The 13,782-nt window shown below is 39.9% G+C and overlaps 1 protein-coding gene across 1 annotated transcript in view; it reads right to left on the bottom strand.

Moving 5' to 3' along the window:
* STX7 (syntaxin 7) overlaps nucleotides 1-13,547 on the bottom strand; it is a 36,886-nt gene extending 23,339 nt beyond the window's left edge. The window contains exons 1-2 of the mRNA XM_026705507.2: nucleotides 13,368-13,547; nucleotides 3,356-3,496 (exon numbers count right to left, since the gene is read on the bottom strand). Coding sequence (XP_026561292.1) covers nucleotides 3,356-3,440 — 85 coding nt within the window. The 5' untranslated portion in view covers nucleotides 3,441-3,496; nucleotides 13,368-13,547. The remainder of the gene's footprint in view (nucleotides 1-3,355; nucleotides 3,497-13,367) is intronic.
* Between the last annotated feature and the right edge of the window lie 235 nt (nucleotides 13,548-13,782).

Genomic DNA, 13,782 nt, shown 5'->3' with positions numbered 1-13,782 from the left:
TCCATTAGATAAATGAGTTTGCTTAGTTGCATCAGCTGTGTAGGTTCAGGAAGTCCTGTTCCTAGCCTGAATGCAAAGCTCCACTTCTACTAGGCGAGACATTCCTCTTTGTAGAATTCTCTGTAGCACCTTCAGAATTAATTCTGAAAAGATTTACAATCCCATGAATTTCCTCATGTTCTCCTGAAAGCTTGTCAGAAAGAAAGCAAAAGGTTCAATTCTGTTTTGGGCTAACCACAAATTATCATGCCAACTGAATTGTAAATTGGTTGATTATAGTAAGTGATCACAAGTCAGATTCATAAATTGTGGTTGAAGTTTACTTATATCCAATAACTAACCAAACTATCATCTATCTAGCTTCAAATGACTTGATGAGCTGTGATAAATTTTATCCTGTACTGAAGGCTTTCCAATATCTCTGTGGCCATATGGGAGAAAGAACAGCAAATGTATAATCCTGGGAGCAAGCTATTCTTAATCTCCTAATAAAAAAACAATTGTTTTTGATCAATATGCCATCCAGATCAATCCACTCGTGGTTTGCTCTCACTATTATTCTTGAAAGCATCATTGTTCATCTTGTTATTCATATGCATAATAAGCCTGCAATAATTTTAGAATGGAATTAATGAGCATTCACTAAAATTATTCACAGCTTTGAAAATCTAGGGTAGCAACATGGTTGAATGCCAATCTTTAACAGAAAAAGAAGCAAGGATATTCAAGTGGTAAGGATTTGTGTCGTGTGTGTGTGTGGGGTGGATGTCATAACACAGATGATTTTTTAAAAAACCAACACCCGGCTTGTATAGATTTTAAAATAGGAACATTGTTTCATTAGAAATTGTGTCTATTCAAAAGGATGGTGTGAAGCAAAGCAGTGCCTTTAGCAAAGCAAATGAGTCATTTAGCATGAAATTTCAAAAAACTATTTCAGAAAACTCCGAGAGTTTGCCTACTCCTATTGAAGATTAAGGTGATCAGACTTCTTTATGTTTCTGCAAATTTTGGAGTTTTCCAAGATGTATCCCTCTTCCAATCTAAGGGTGTTATGCTGGTAACGTAAGGACTTCCATTTTTAAAAAGGAAATATGTCTAAGTAAAAAAATGTTACAACTATTGTCACTCTTATTATATAGATTTATTTAAGAGCTCACAAAAAGGGATCTTTGTTATCCAAATGCTGAACTGAAATTTTACAGAAAGAAATATATCAGCATTAAGTTGACAAGTCCAAAACCAAGAACGACACATTGGTAATTCTCCCAAGCTGAGTTCTTCATGGTTTTTACTCCTATAGACAAAGTCTTGACAGCCTGAGGATTCTACTCAGATTCTACTCAATATACTCTGCGAACTACTAGGGAGGGGCTTCATCCTTTTTTCTCACTTGACACCTGAGGACTGAGTTGCCTTTTACTTCTCTGGAATGTATCCCCTCCCTGCTGGGACTCCACCTCCTTACTACATTTAATCACAAAGCTATATATGGCACCCAGTGATGCTGAAAAACACATTTATTAAAAATTACCAGGTCCTCATGAAAACTAGTTTTAGCAATCATCAAATCCGGTTGAGTATTTTTATAGTGGAAGAGAATCTACATGTTGTAAATTAGATATATCGTTATATGCTATAATCCACTGGAGTCGGGTGATAATACCCTGTTTCCCTACCCCAAAATAAGCCCTAATTAAGATCACGCCCATCCAGAGTGCACGGGTAAAAAGCAGGGGTGGGGACAGGGGGTGGTGGAGCTGCTCTACTACTTACCTTTGGACAGTTGTAGCCAGGCCTCGCACACCCCAACACCTCCTTTGCCGGCCCATTTCTTCTGCAGCCTGCGAGGCTGGCAAGGCTTTTCTGAAGGCCTCTGTAGCTGATAACAAAGCTCCGGATTGATCCAGAGCTCAGTTATCGGCTGCAGAGGCCTTCAGGAAAGCCTTGCCGCCCGCAGAAGAAGTTCCTGAAGGTCTCTGACAGTGAAAAGGAGGCCAGGAATGATGCACGCAAGTGAGGTTAGTCAGTGGATGATACCTCCCGAAAATAAGACCTGGTGCCTTTTTTGGTGACAAAAAATCCATATAAGACACGGTCTTATTTTGGGGGAAACACGGTAGTAATAACATAGAGGTAGGTAGAAAACAGAAGATGTACTTTGTGGTTCAATTGTTTGGACAATTTTAGATGGTGCTTGGTCTGGACAAGGCCTGTCAAACTGGCAGTCCATGGGCCCAATGCGTCACGCACAAGCCACGCCCATTCCGGTTCCACAAAGGCAAAAACGTCATGACATATCATATGACACGATCAAGTTTGATCGTTTGGTTTGACCCTAGACAAACCAAAATGGAGAGCATTTTCTTTTCTCCTGACCTAATTGCCACATGCTGCCATTTGTGGCCTTACCTCTTCTCCATTATCACTCATGGCAATATACCTCTGCCTGGATCTGTTTGCTTCAGACTGGGTGGAGAGACCAATTGAAACCGTTTTGGGCACAATCCTAATACAATAACACTTGGGCTATTATGGTACTGAAAAGCAAGTTGAATCAACAGGAATCGGAAAAACACATCAGGAAAACACCAACAAATTTCTGTAGAAATCTAATTCACATTCTCATGAAACTCAACAGCCATAACATTATATATTATACATTCTCTGTTTTTCTTATAACATTCTGGGTCTACATTCATATGAAGCCAAATGCCCTGAACAAACAGAACTGAGTTATCCATTGTGCACGGCTAATTTTCTTTAGGTTTGGGGGATGAAAAGTGAAAATCTCATACTGACACCTTTTATCACATTCATTTCACCAATTAATATGAAGCATAAACATTCTTGCAATACTTTTATTTTAACAACAGGATTGTTTTTTCTATTTTTTACATATGAATACCTCTCTTAAATTAGCACATCATCGTTTAAAACAGCAAAACTAATTTCTGCTTATAATTCCCCCGCCCAAGGTTTAATAACAGGTAATAAAGTGAATCAATTGAATGGCATATATTCAGATTCTACGTGGGAAAAGGATCTTTCCAGGCCTATTTTGTCCTCTGCAGTGTTTTCTTAGCGCTTAAAAACATTACACAAGGTGAATTCACTCTTAATTCTTCACCACTCAGAATATATACTTTAGATAAGATTATCAAGAGGTTTAATTAGTAGCTAGTACCAAACATTTACCACACAATAGGCACAAAATATCACTGCCTAACTAATAAAGTAAAGAATTACAAAAATGACAGCATGCTATTTACTTGTGGACATTTAAAAGCTCTTTTAAATGAAGTTTCTAAATTTGCATCAGTCAAAAAATTGTTAATATGAGTAGTTAACTTACTGCATTGTGTGATTTTCTGTATATTAGACGTTATATGTTGGGCCAACTGGTTAGCATCCCCAGCAGAGTTTGCATTATATGCCATGGTGTATTATAACCCCGCTAAAGTCATAGAGTTCAGGGACCACTAAGCAACAACACCTGAAAATAAAGAAACACAGTTTAAGGATTTATATACAATGAGGAACTGTGCTGTAAAACCCACATTAATGAAGTCCTTTCAAAAAAAAAAAAAGAATTTAATTTGAAAAAAAAAGTTAAAGTACAAAATTACAACAAAAGAGAAAAGATGAAAGATGGGAACAACGGAATGTTTAAAATTTGACATTAAAAACAAACACGCACAAGAATAACACAAAAAATAATGGTTACGTCTCGCTCTCTTCAATATCAATAACATTACATAATAAAATAAATTTAAGGAGTTATACACAATGTAGAACTGTGCTATAGAATCCATATTAGCTAAATCCTTTAAAATTTTTTTTGAAAAAAATAGAAAAAAATAAAATACAAAATTACAGTAGAGAAAAGCTGACAGATGGGAACAACAGGGAAAGTAAATTTGACATTAAAAAGACAAACACAAAAAATAACACAAAAAAGAAATAAATGCCAACTCTCTTCAATATCAATACTACTATATAATAAAATAAACTCTTGTTTTAGATTATCAAAGGAAAGATACAAAACTAAAAATATAAATACAAATAATAACAGCAACGTTATACATCATGATCTAATTTGAATAAAACGTATCACCCATACGTGCATCATGTTATCATTCCAAAAATACACATTACTGGATATTTCTATAATGAACATCTAAAATAGAACATCCTCCATTTTCAAATTAGCCAAAATATAAACACTTAAGGTAAAAACATGTAGCTATCAATCTCCCACATTTCTCCAGTCAGAATAATCCAATCCTTCTTGAAATCAGTAACAGATTTCCCAGATGCTTTTTCAAAAGGCAATTGAACATTCTTGTTTTTTCCTGGATTTCACTTCTAATCGAAGAAGCTTCTTCGGTTTCTTCTTCAGAACAGAAGAAACTTCTTGGATGAGAAGTGAAATGTCTTCCAGGAAAAAGAACCAAGAACCAAGTCCTTTTGAAAACGTACCTTCGGGATAACCATGACCTGGAAGAGCGAGAGTCCCCACAGACAGTAACAACTACCCAAATATATAAATACTGTATAATCAGAATACCAAATATTACTGTTGGGCTCCCATGTAAAAAAAATAATTTGGTATACAATTTGCTTTCCTTTTACTAGCTGTAACATTTTTAAAGAAATGTTAAATTTTATTTTAGTTATTTTTCATATTCCATATCATTTGTTTTTCATAGGCTTCCCATTTCTTCTGAAAGATTTGCTTTCATTTGCAACGCTGAGGCGGAATGAAAGCTTAGTAAGGGAGCAAAAGGAGAGAGTTCAGGAGAATGAGACCTTGAAGGCAGTTAAGACTTCCAGCAAATCCCAAAAGAATCACATTAATAAATAAGGACAGCTAGATGGGGAAGGAAGACACAACTCTGAAAAACTGTCTGTGTAGAGAAGACCAACACATTTCTATACAAAAATGCACTTGAACAAATACACATCTAACACAGATTGAAATGATCAGAGATCCAACCTAGAACTAAGAAGAAATTCTACATCAATCTTCCCCAAACTGTTATCTTCCCGGTTCACTGAATTATATAATGCTCAGACATCACGAAGGATCAAGGAGAACAGAATTGTTTTTGCCTATTTCAGGAAGGTTTATCTCTGCAAACTTACCTCTTTTATGAACGTAAAAAGCTTTGCTAAAACCTATCTGTCAGATTGTATGTTTAAAAATAAATCAATGAAAATATGTCAAGAAGTAGCTGAGATATTTCTAAGAAGGCATAAGATGGATGAGTAAGAACATTGTGAAACCTTCCACCCAATTTCAAAAAACACTGCATCCGAAGCCACAATAAAGATACAAGCTGCAGTTTTTCAACCCTATTTTTAAGTTCTTTTTCAATTCCTTTTACTATAGTGTCATCTTTACATATGGTGATATTTCCTCTTTCTCTGTTTTCAGTCTTTAGCAATTTCTGCAGAATTGGCTTATGGAGGTAAAAGAAGCTTCCCAGAGACTTACTGAACTCATTAGGTCCTACTGTGTAAAGTATTAATCTGGAAAAATCAGCAAATTTTCTTTAAAAACACACACTTTTTTTTCTAAATTAGAACAATCACCATTCCTATCATCGTATTCCCTTTTGGGATAAGCAACATATAGAAAGGTGAAGAAATTGTGGGAGCGCCATCACTTGAGACTTTCAAGGAGAGATTGGACTGTCATTTCTCAGAAATAGTGTAGGGTCTCCCGCTTGGGCGGGGGGTTGGACTAAATGACCTACAAGGTCCCTTCCAACTCTGATTATCTGTTATCTGAAATGAAGGACTGTGGTATAAAAAGCAAAATACCGTATTTTTCGCACTATAAGACGCACTTCTCCTTCCAAAAGTGGATGGAAACTTTTGCGATGGGAGGAGTGGGCTTGGTGTGCTCCCTCTGCTGGGGAACACTGGAGCTTTCGCTGCTGAGCAGCTGACTGGCAGTTGGATTGGCCTTCTGGAATACCACCGATCAGCTGTTGTAGGTGGCGAGGATCACCACTGCTGCTGCCTATTGCCGCCCGTTCACCGCTGTTCACCATTGCTGCTGCCTGTTCACTGCTGATTAAATTCTTTAATTTAAATAGGTGGCAGTGAATGGCAGCGATCCCCGCCACCTAGAACAGCTGATCGGCAGTATTCCAGAAGGCCGATCCAACCGCCAATCAGCTGCTTGGCAGTGAAGGCTCCAGTGTTTTCCAGCGGCGGCAGCAGCTCAGCTCAGTTGACTGGTAGTGGGCGCAATGGAGCAGAGCCCTGACAAGTTATGTGTTGGGGCCGCGATAATGTGCTGAAGCTGACCAGGCTGTTTGCTGCAAGGACGCTAGCCAGATGAATACCGGATGGATGCTGGGAGGCAGAGGCCGATTTTGTTTTCTTGTTTTCCTCCATTAAAGCTAATGTGCATCTTATAGTCTGGAGGGTCTTATAGTGTGAGAAATACGGTAAATTATATCCGCTATATCCATTCATCATTTCAATACAATAGTTTTTTTTCTTTCCATCTTTGGACTTCCCATCTCTATAATTTTCAAGAACTCAAAAATTCCAGTTTTCCCAGTCTTCCTCTCCCCTCTAACAACTAGGTACTTTTTCCAATTATTTGTTATGAGAGTTAAAGTCAGTTTTCTTGAGCAAACCACTTCTTCTACACTGGTCACTCACTTTTGTATTGATCCACATTCACTTAGCTCCCATTCATTCTTAATCTACTTCTGGTTTTACCACTCAAGTCTTAAGTGCATGCCTTTATTTACCTTTATGTTTCTCCAAACATGCTCCACTGCTCCTTTCATTTAAACAAAAGAGGCACAAAGTATGCTCTTATACCTGACTAAGATGATTAAAGGCCTCGGGACTAAAATTTACGAAGAACAATTGCAGGATTTGGGTTTGGCTAGTCTAGAGAAAAGAAGCACAAGGGGGGACATGATAGTAGTATTCCAGTATTTGAGGAGCTGCCACAAAGAAGAAGGGATCAACTTATTTTCCAAAGCATCAGAAGGCAAGACAAGAAACAAGGGATGGAAACTAATGGAGAGAAGCAACCTGGAATTGAGGAGAAACTTTCTAACGGTGAGGACAAGTAACCAGTGGAACAGTTTGCCTTCAGATGTTGTAGGTGTTTCATGACTGAAGGTTTTTAAGAAGAGACTGGACAGTCACTTGTCTGAACTTTATAGGGCAATGATGGCGAATCTTTTCGGTACCAAGTGCCCAAACTGGAACACACATGCATGCATGCGTGCACACTGGAGTGCCAGAATCCCGAAGCCCAGCTGGCTGGTGCACACATGGCTGTTTTTTACACATTTTTGCCATTTTTGGCCTGTTTTCAGGCTGTTTTTCAGGCTGTTTTGGAGCCATTTTCAGACCGTTCTTTGAGCCATTTTTAGGCATTTTTTGGGTCGGTTTTGGTGTGGAAAACAGCCTGAAAATGGCCCCAAAAGGCTCCAAAATGGCCTGAAAAACAGCCTGAAAATTGTCCCCAAAGGCCCCAAAACGGCCTGAAAAACAGCCCCAAAATGGCCTGAAAAACAGTCTGGCTTTTTGGCTGTTTCTCGGGCCATTTTCCGGCACTCTGGCACTTGTGAAGACCACCTGGCCAGCATGCATGTTAGCAGTGAAAAACCAGAAGAGCAGCTGGTGACGGAGTACATGCCCACAGAGAGGGCTCTGCGTGCCACCGCTGTCATGCTGGCCATAGGTTCACCATCACGGTGATAGGGTCTCCTGCTTGAGCAGGGGGTAGGATAGAAGACCTCCAAGGTCTTCAGCTCTATTCCAATTGACTGATTTTGATTTATTTTGACATTCATTCCTCACCAGGGATCACACATTTGATTTTATGCCATTAAGTCAGTTTCCATTCTTAGTAAGCATATAGATTTCCTCTATGATGGATCACATTCTACCCTGTCCCATCTTTCTACCAAAATTTGTATGTCTTACAATTTCTCTAGCCTTTTTCTCCTATTTAGAAAACATTCCACCAATGTACAAAATGCATGTGCCTGCTCTAGTTATTTTGCCACCTGCAGTATGCATGGCTAAGAACTATCCAGTTTTCCCTTTCATACCCAATTACCTTGCCTTCTTGGTACATTAATTCTCAGATCTATATGCTTCTTGGCATCATGCAAGCTACTCTATGTTGCAAATTATTCAGGATCTAGTCAACAATATGACAGCAATTATAACCATGAACATCACACGCTCGCATGCACACCCAGTCCCCTTCTAAAAACACTACATCCTTTATACTTTATTCATAAATATATTAAACAACCATGACGCCCTATCCTTCCTGTTGACTGTTGAACCATATTCAACTTCTACATTTATTTTCACTTGTTTTTCTCTCATATGGTCTTGTTTTGAATTCAGCAACTCACTCCAGTTCCATCTAAAACTTTCCAAAATCCGGTTATTCACTTTATTATGTGCTTTCTCTAGTTCAATAAACGTGGAGTAAACTTTCTCATATTGAAACATTACCTAATGCCATATTTCCCAACTGTTGCTCTCTGCCTTTCACTCTATGAAAGATTGTGGGCAGGCCAGTCCCCATCTAAGCAACTCTGTTGGCAATTCATCTTATAAATCACTATTTAGCAGAGAGACCAAGAAATCTGGGACAAAGCACTTCATCCAAAATAATCCAAAAAGTTTCCGACTCAATATAATGAAACTTATAAATTACTTCCGCGGTTTCCAAGTTTTTGCATTTATCCCAAAATTAGCATAAGGTTTCCTTAGTAAGGTCTGTATAATTCTTTGATCTTTGATCATTAGCTGTGTGGGTCTTGATAACATCATAATTCTGCCAGATATCTTCCCAGACATATTTAACCAGCTAATCCCCCAAATCTTTTGCATTTACTCTTGCTATATTTCCTGCTGTGTAGGGGGACAATAACAGCATACTTCTGATTGTCAGACATAAATCCAGTCTTTGCATACCTAAAACAAGCTGCACAGCCATTTTGTAAGCAACCCATATCTACATTTTAAGGTTTTACAGGTGTCCCGTGTACACTTGCAACCTGGTGGTTTTCAGCATTTTCATAACATGATATCTTTTCAAATCTAATTAGTAATTTTCTCAGAATGAAGACAAAGCCAATCTAAGAAAGGAAATCTGGAATAAAGGTAGGGAGAGGTATTAAATCCATAAAATTGTGTTTCCAATGGGTTATAGAACTGACTAGTCCATTCAATATGTAACATTCCAAAATTCTCAGGGAAAGTCTAATAAGATCACTGGAACAATTCAGCAAATTACTTGAGTGAAACAAGTGCGCTTTAAAAATACATATTCAGTTCAGCTTAATTATTACAAAGAACTCTTTAACTAAATCATGATTACACAACAACCAGAAGCATCAGCAATATGTTGTTAGCACAGTTAGCTATCCTAAAGCTGGGATTAGGTTCTGATTTTGTTTTAGAAAAAAGAAAGCAACTAAAATATTTTAACTAAGAATGCCAGAGTTGGAAAGGATCTTGGATATCTTCTAGTCCTTGCTCAAGCAGGAGACGTTATACTATTCCAGACAAATGGGTATCCAAACTCTTCTTAAAAACTCCATAGTACCCACAACTTCTGGAGACAAGCCTTTCCACTGATATTTTGCTGATGGACTATCTTACAAATATATTGGGAAATTTTAAAGCCACAGATTTGTGTTTTAATATTCAGACACCAGCCCTTTCTGAATTTGAAGAGGGCTTATAAAATTGAAGTTCATCTCAACGGCAAATACACTGGACCGTTGTCTTGCTGAGAATGGAAAGGCAGCTTCTATTAATGTGGGCAGTTGAGATCTTACAGAAGTTTCCCTTTGAAGATTAAAGTGACATCTCTGCCAATATCCTTGTAGCATAATGCTCTGGATATCACCAACCCTCTTCAGTGGTCCTCCAAGAGGAAGACATCTACATTTGTGGGCCTCAACCAAAGTCAAATGTAGATGCTACTCCTTGGCTGACTTCATACATAATGTAATGCCGCTATTCATTTATTTGCACTTTGCTAAATAAATTCCAGTTGGCGCGTTTGCCCATAATGCATGACTCTATAAATCATGCATTATAAACGATTATGGGCGGATTCACACCAAGCCAAAATCAAACTAACCATATTATAATTTAATATTTAAGGAAAACAGCCATTGTTTCAAACTGCAAGACTGATTGCACAATCAGCAGAAATTCACATACAATTCCTTGATGTCCTGAATATTATTCAATGGCACTCAAATTAGAACTGCTGTCAACCTAAAAAAACTTTTATTAGTTATACTATTGATGAGAAAATGTATAAACAGCAATGTACAAATTTTCAATGGACCAGTTTATACAAATAACTACTTAAGATGCCAAACTGACTAAGCCTTCATCTTACCAATACTTAAGTACTTACCTAAATACTTTGCAAACATCTCTTAAATTTTCAAAAAGTATCTCAAAAAGCAAAAGTGAACTGAAATTTCTCTTCCACTCAGATTTAAAAAAATCAAAACCTCTCAAAAGACTACAGATTAAAAGCGTGGACAACCATATGACCAAAAGATGATTATATGCATCTTTTCTAACCTGTTTTTCCACTTAGGAAACTAGAAGCAACCCTTCTGGTCAATCCAGCACTGAGTTCCCACACAGGGAGGATGCAGTTCAACCCTTCCAGCAATTAGCATTGAGAAACTTATTGCTTCTGATCCTAGACCTAAGATGCACCCATTACTACTATTTTACTATTTATTAAGCTTTGTCAAGCTAGTTTAGGAGCTATTGACAACCTTCTAACATGATTTTGCTTAATCGCCTCTTAAAACAATATAAGGCTTCCAACACCACAGCATTTCCCCCCCAAAACACAACAAGGGTTAAGTTAATCACGGATTACATGCTTAATTATAAATTTATAATAGCGTTGGGCTTGCATCTCGCAAATACAGTTGGGTTCAAACATTGATGTTCCAAGGTGTCAAACAAGCCCAATTATTAATTTTAAATAATTGTGAACTTAATAAGTGAACTAGTTCCACCCCACAAGAACTCTTTCATCCAGCAGCCTCTTCCCTCACATTCTAACTTTCTTCACCTTGACTTTCCCAATCACCCGGTTTTGGATCGGGTTAGAAGAGGCAGAATGAGGTTGTCATATTTCACTCTTTGTAGTCTAGACTGGAAACAATTAATTCTAATTATACTACCTGAGACTGATTGTACTACTTGAGACTTCTCAGAAAACAACTGAATGAAAAACTGCTGGTGACCTTCTACCGCTGCATCATAGAGAGCATTTTAACATACTGCACCACTGTATGGTTTGCCAATTGCACAGTGGCAGATAGGACAGCACTCCAGAGGGTTAATGTCATTGCCCAGAAGATCATTGGTTGCCCTCTCCCCTCTTTGGAAGAGCTTTATAGCTCCTGCTGCCTTAAGGAAGTTCAAAACATTCTCAAAGATCCATCTCATCCTGGGAACCCTGTTTCTGAACTATTACCATCTGGCAGAAGGTACAGAGTAATAAAAACAAGGACAAATAGGCTGAAAAACAGCTTCTATCCCAGGGCAGTAGCTCTTTTGAATTCTGCTGTATAGTGCAGTGTTGGTGTGGTGTGTGTGTGGGGGTTTCCGGTTCAATGTGTGAAGGATGAAGGATGTGTGTTTGTGTTTATTGTCATGGTCATGGTCATGATGTGCACTGAAGATGGTGTTTGATTTTGTTGTACGAGGTGCAATGACAATAAAGTAAACTAAGGAAGAACCAAATGGTCTGATTTACAGCACTCCCTGGAAAGAGCAAAGTTACAATAAAAGAATTCCAGTGAATACGCTAAATTCAGAAAAGATGCCTACCTACCTACCTACTTATACAATTTAAGAGAGAATTGTTCTGTTTCCTACTAGTAGTCTTGCCTCTTTAAGGCAATCTGAATCTGTTATCTGACTTAGTAAAAAATTCTTATCAATGTGAAAAACAATGGCAGGGAGGGTAAGAGATACCTATCTTATTTCTGTCAACATCCTCCAGTTGCATCTCCTTCCTCTTTCCAATCCACACCAAGCTTTTCTTAAACAAAGTTCATTTAATATGCTAAGCCAGAGGTGTCCAAACTTAGCAACTTTAAGACTTGTGGAAGTCCACAAGTCTTATGAAGACCCCTTTGCTAAGCAATGAGGTGGTTTCTTGAACCCAGGCAACTAAAATTTTAATTAACCATGGTTAAACAAACCAAAAGCCCTATCTATGTATGACAGGTAGCTATACTGAACTGATTCACTTAAAATTGAGGTGGAGTGCTTCATGACTGGTTATGTGCCATCAAGAGTGTTCCCCACTCCAGGGGCTTTAGCTAGATTTTCTCCATGTCTTTGGCCTCTTCATACCAACAATGTATTCTATAGCAAAGTTCTCTTCTACAAGGGAGACTTTAGCAGCAGGGTCAACCTACAAGAACTCAAAAGACTCCCCTATAAAATACCAATATATGTTTATGCGCAGGCTTAATCCTTCTTTCCCCCCACCCCCCCAAGGCTTTTAACCCATAAAGGATCTTGGTTTTCCTACATTATCACTCTCACATGACTGCTCCACCCAGAGAAGCAAGGCGCTGACCAAAAGCCAGAAAGGAAGGGGCTATTTTCTCCTGCCTGGGCGGTCAACCCCATGGCCCTCCTCCCTCCACAATCCTGAGGCACAAGGCACCCCGCAATTAATCCCTTCGCTCCTCGGCTCCCAGGGATGCTGCAAAAAAAAAAAAAAAAACCACCACCAAAAAACCACCCGAGAGTGCAGAGCTAGCTCTCCTGCTCAGCAGGAAAGGGAGGCGAAATTCCACAGCATCAGGAAACCAAGGGCAGGAAAAGCAGGGGAGGCCGGGCAGAGCCTTCGCCCGCTTGTAGGATAACCCCTCCGAAAGAAAGAGCAGGAGCAAACGTATCCAAGGAGCAGCGCGGGGCAGGATCGGTGAAGCGCGCGCGGGGGGGCTACTTGAGGCAGGAGGAGGGCTGCGGGCGCAGATTAACCTCCGGCTCCCCCAATGTAAGGGGAGGGGGAAATGCGGAACTACCGGCCAGCGCAGCAGCCGCAGAGTTCAGCTGGGAAACTGGGCCCAGCGAGTTTTCGCCTATCTTGCTCCCCCACTCCACCAAAGAGACCCTCTCCGCCCCCGTTTCTTCTGGTCCCCCAATCCTTCCCTCAGGATTGCAGTAGCTCTGCGCCGGGGCTGCGCCTGAGCTATGCCACGCACACAGGGATCAGGGGCAGCCAGAAGCAGGACCCCCCTCTCCACCACCACCACCAATCAATCCGGATGCACTACTCCGCTTCTTACCCCCAAAGATTTGGCCTCTCGGCGTGTCCCGGGGTATATGGGGTGAGGGTGGACGAAGACGAGGGCCAACTCTCCGGGTTCCGGAGTCGGCTCGTCCGAGCGCTCAGCTGATCCGCCGGAGACGGCCACTCCCCTCAACCCAGCCCAGTTTACTGCAGCAGGAGCATTCCCGGAAAAGGAGGAGAAGGAACCGAGGCAGGCCCCGCCTCGTTTCCAAAAGACGCTTCGCACAGCTGAGATTTCGGTCGACGTAACCTGCGGTGGGGAAACTAGTCACGCGTGGGTTACAAGTCTCGCTCGCGCGTGTTTTTTCCCTGGCTGTCCGGGGACTCTGTCCTAATCGGCTACATTCAACAACGAACCACTAGGCTCTTGTGTGGAAAAGGGCGGTGGAGGCAACTAAAAGTGTCTCCCC

This window comes from Pseudonaja textilis, chromosome 1 (genome assembly GCF_049901715.1).
Source record: "Pseudonaja textilis isolate UNSWEBS1 chromosome 1, rPseTex1.2, whole genome shotgun sequence".
NCBI lineage: Eukaryota > Metazoa > Chordata > Lepidosauria > Squamata > Elapidae > Pseudonaja > Pseudonaja textilis.
The sequence above is the reverse complement of the archived record's forward strand: the minus strand, read 5'-3'. Positions and strand labels throughout refer to the sequence as shown.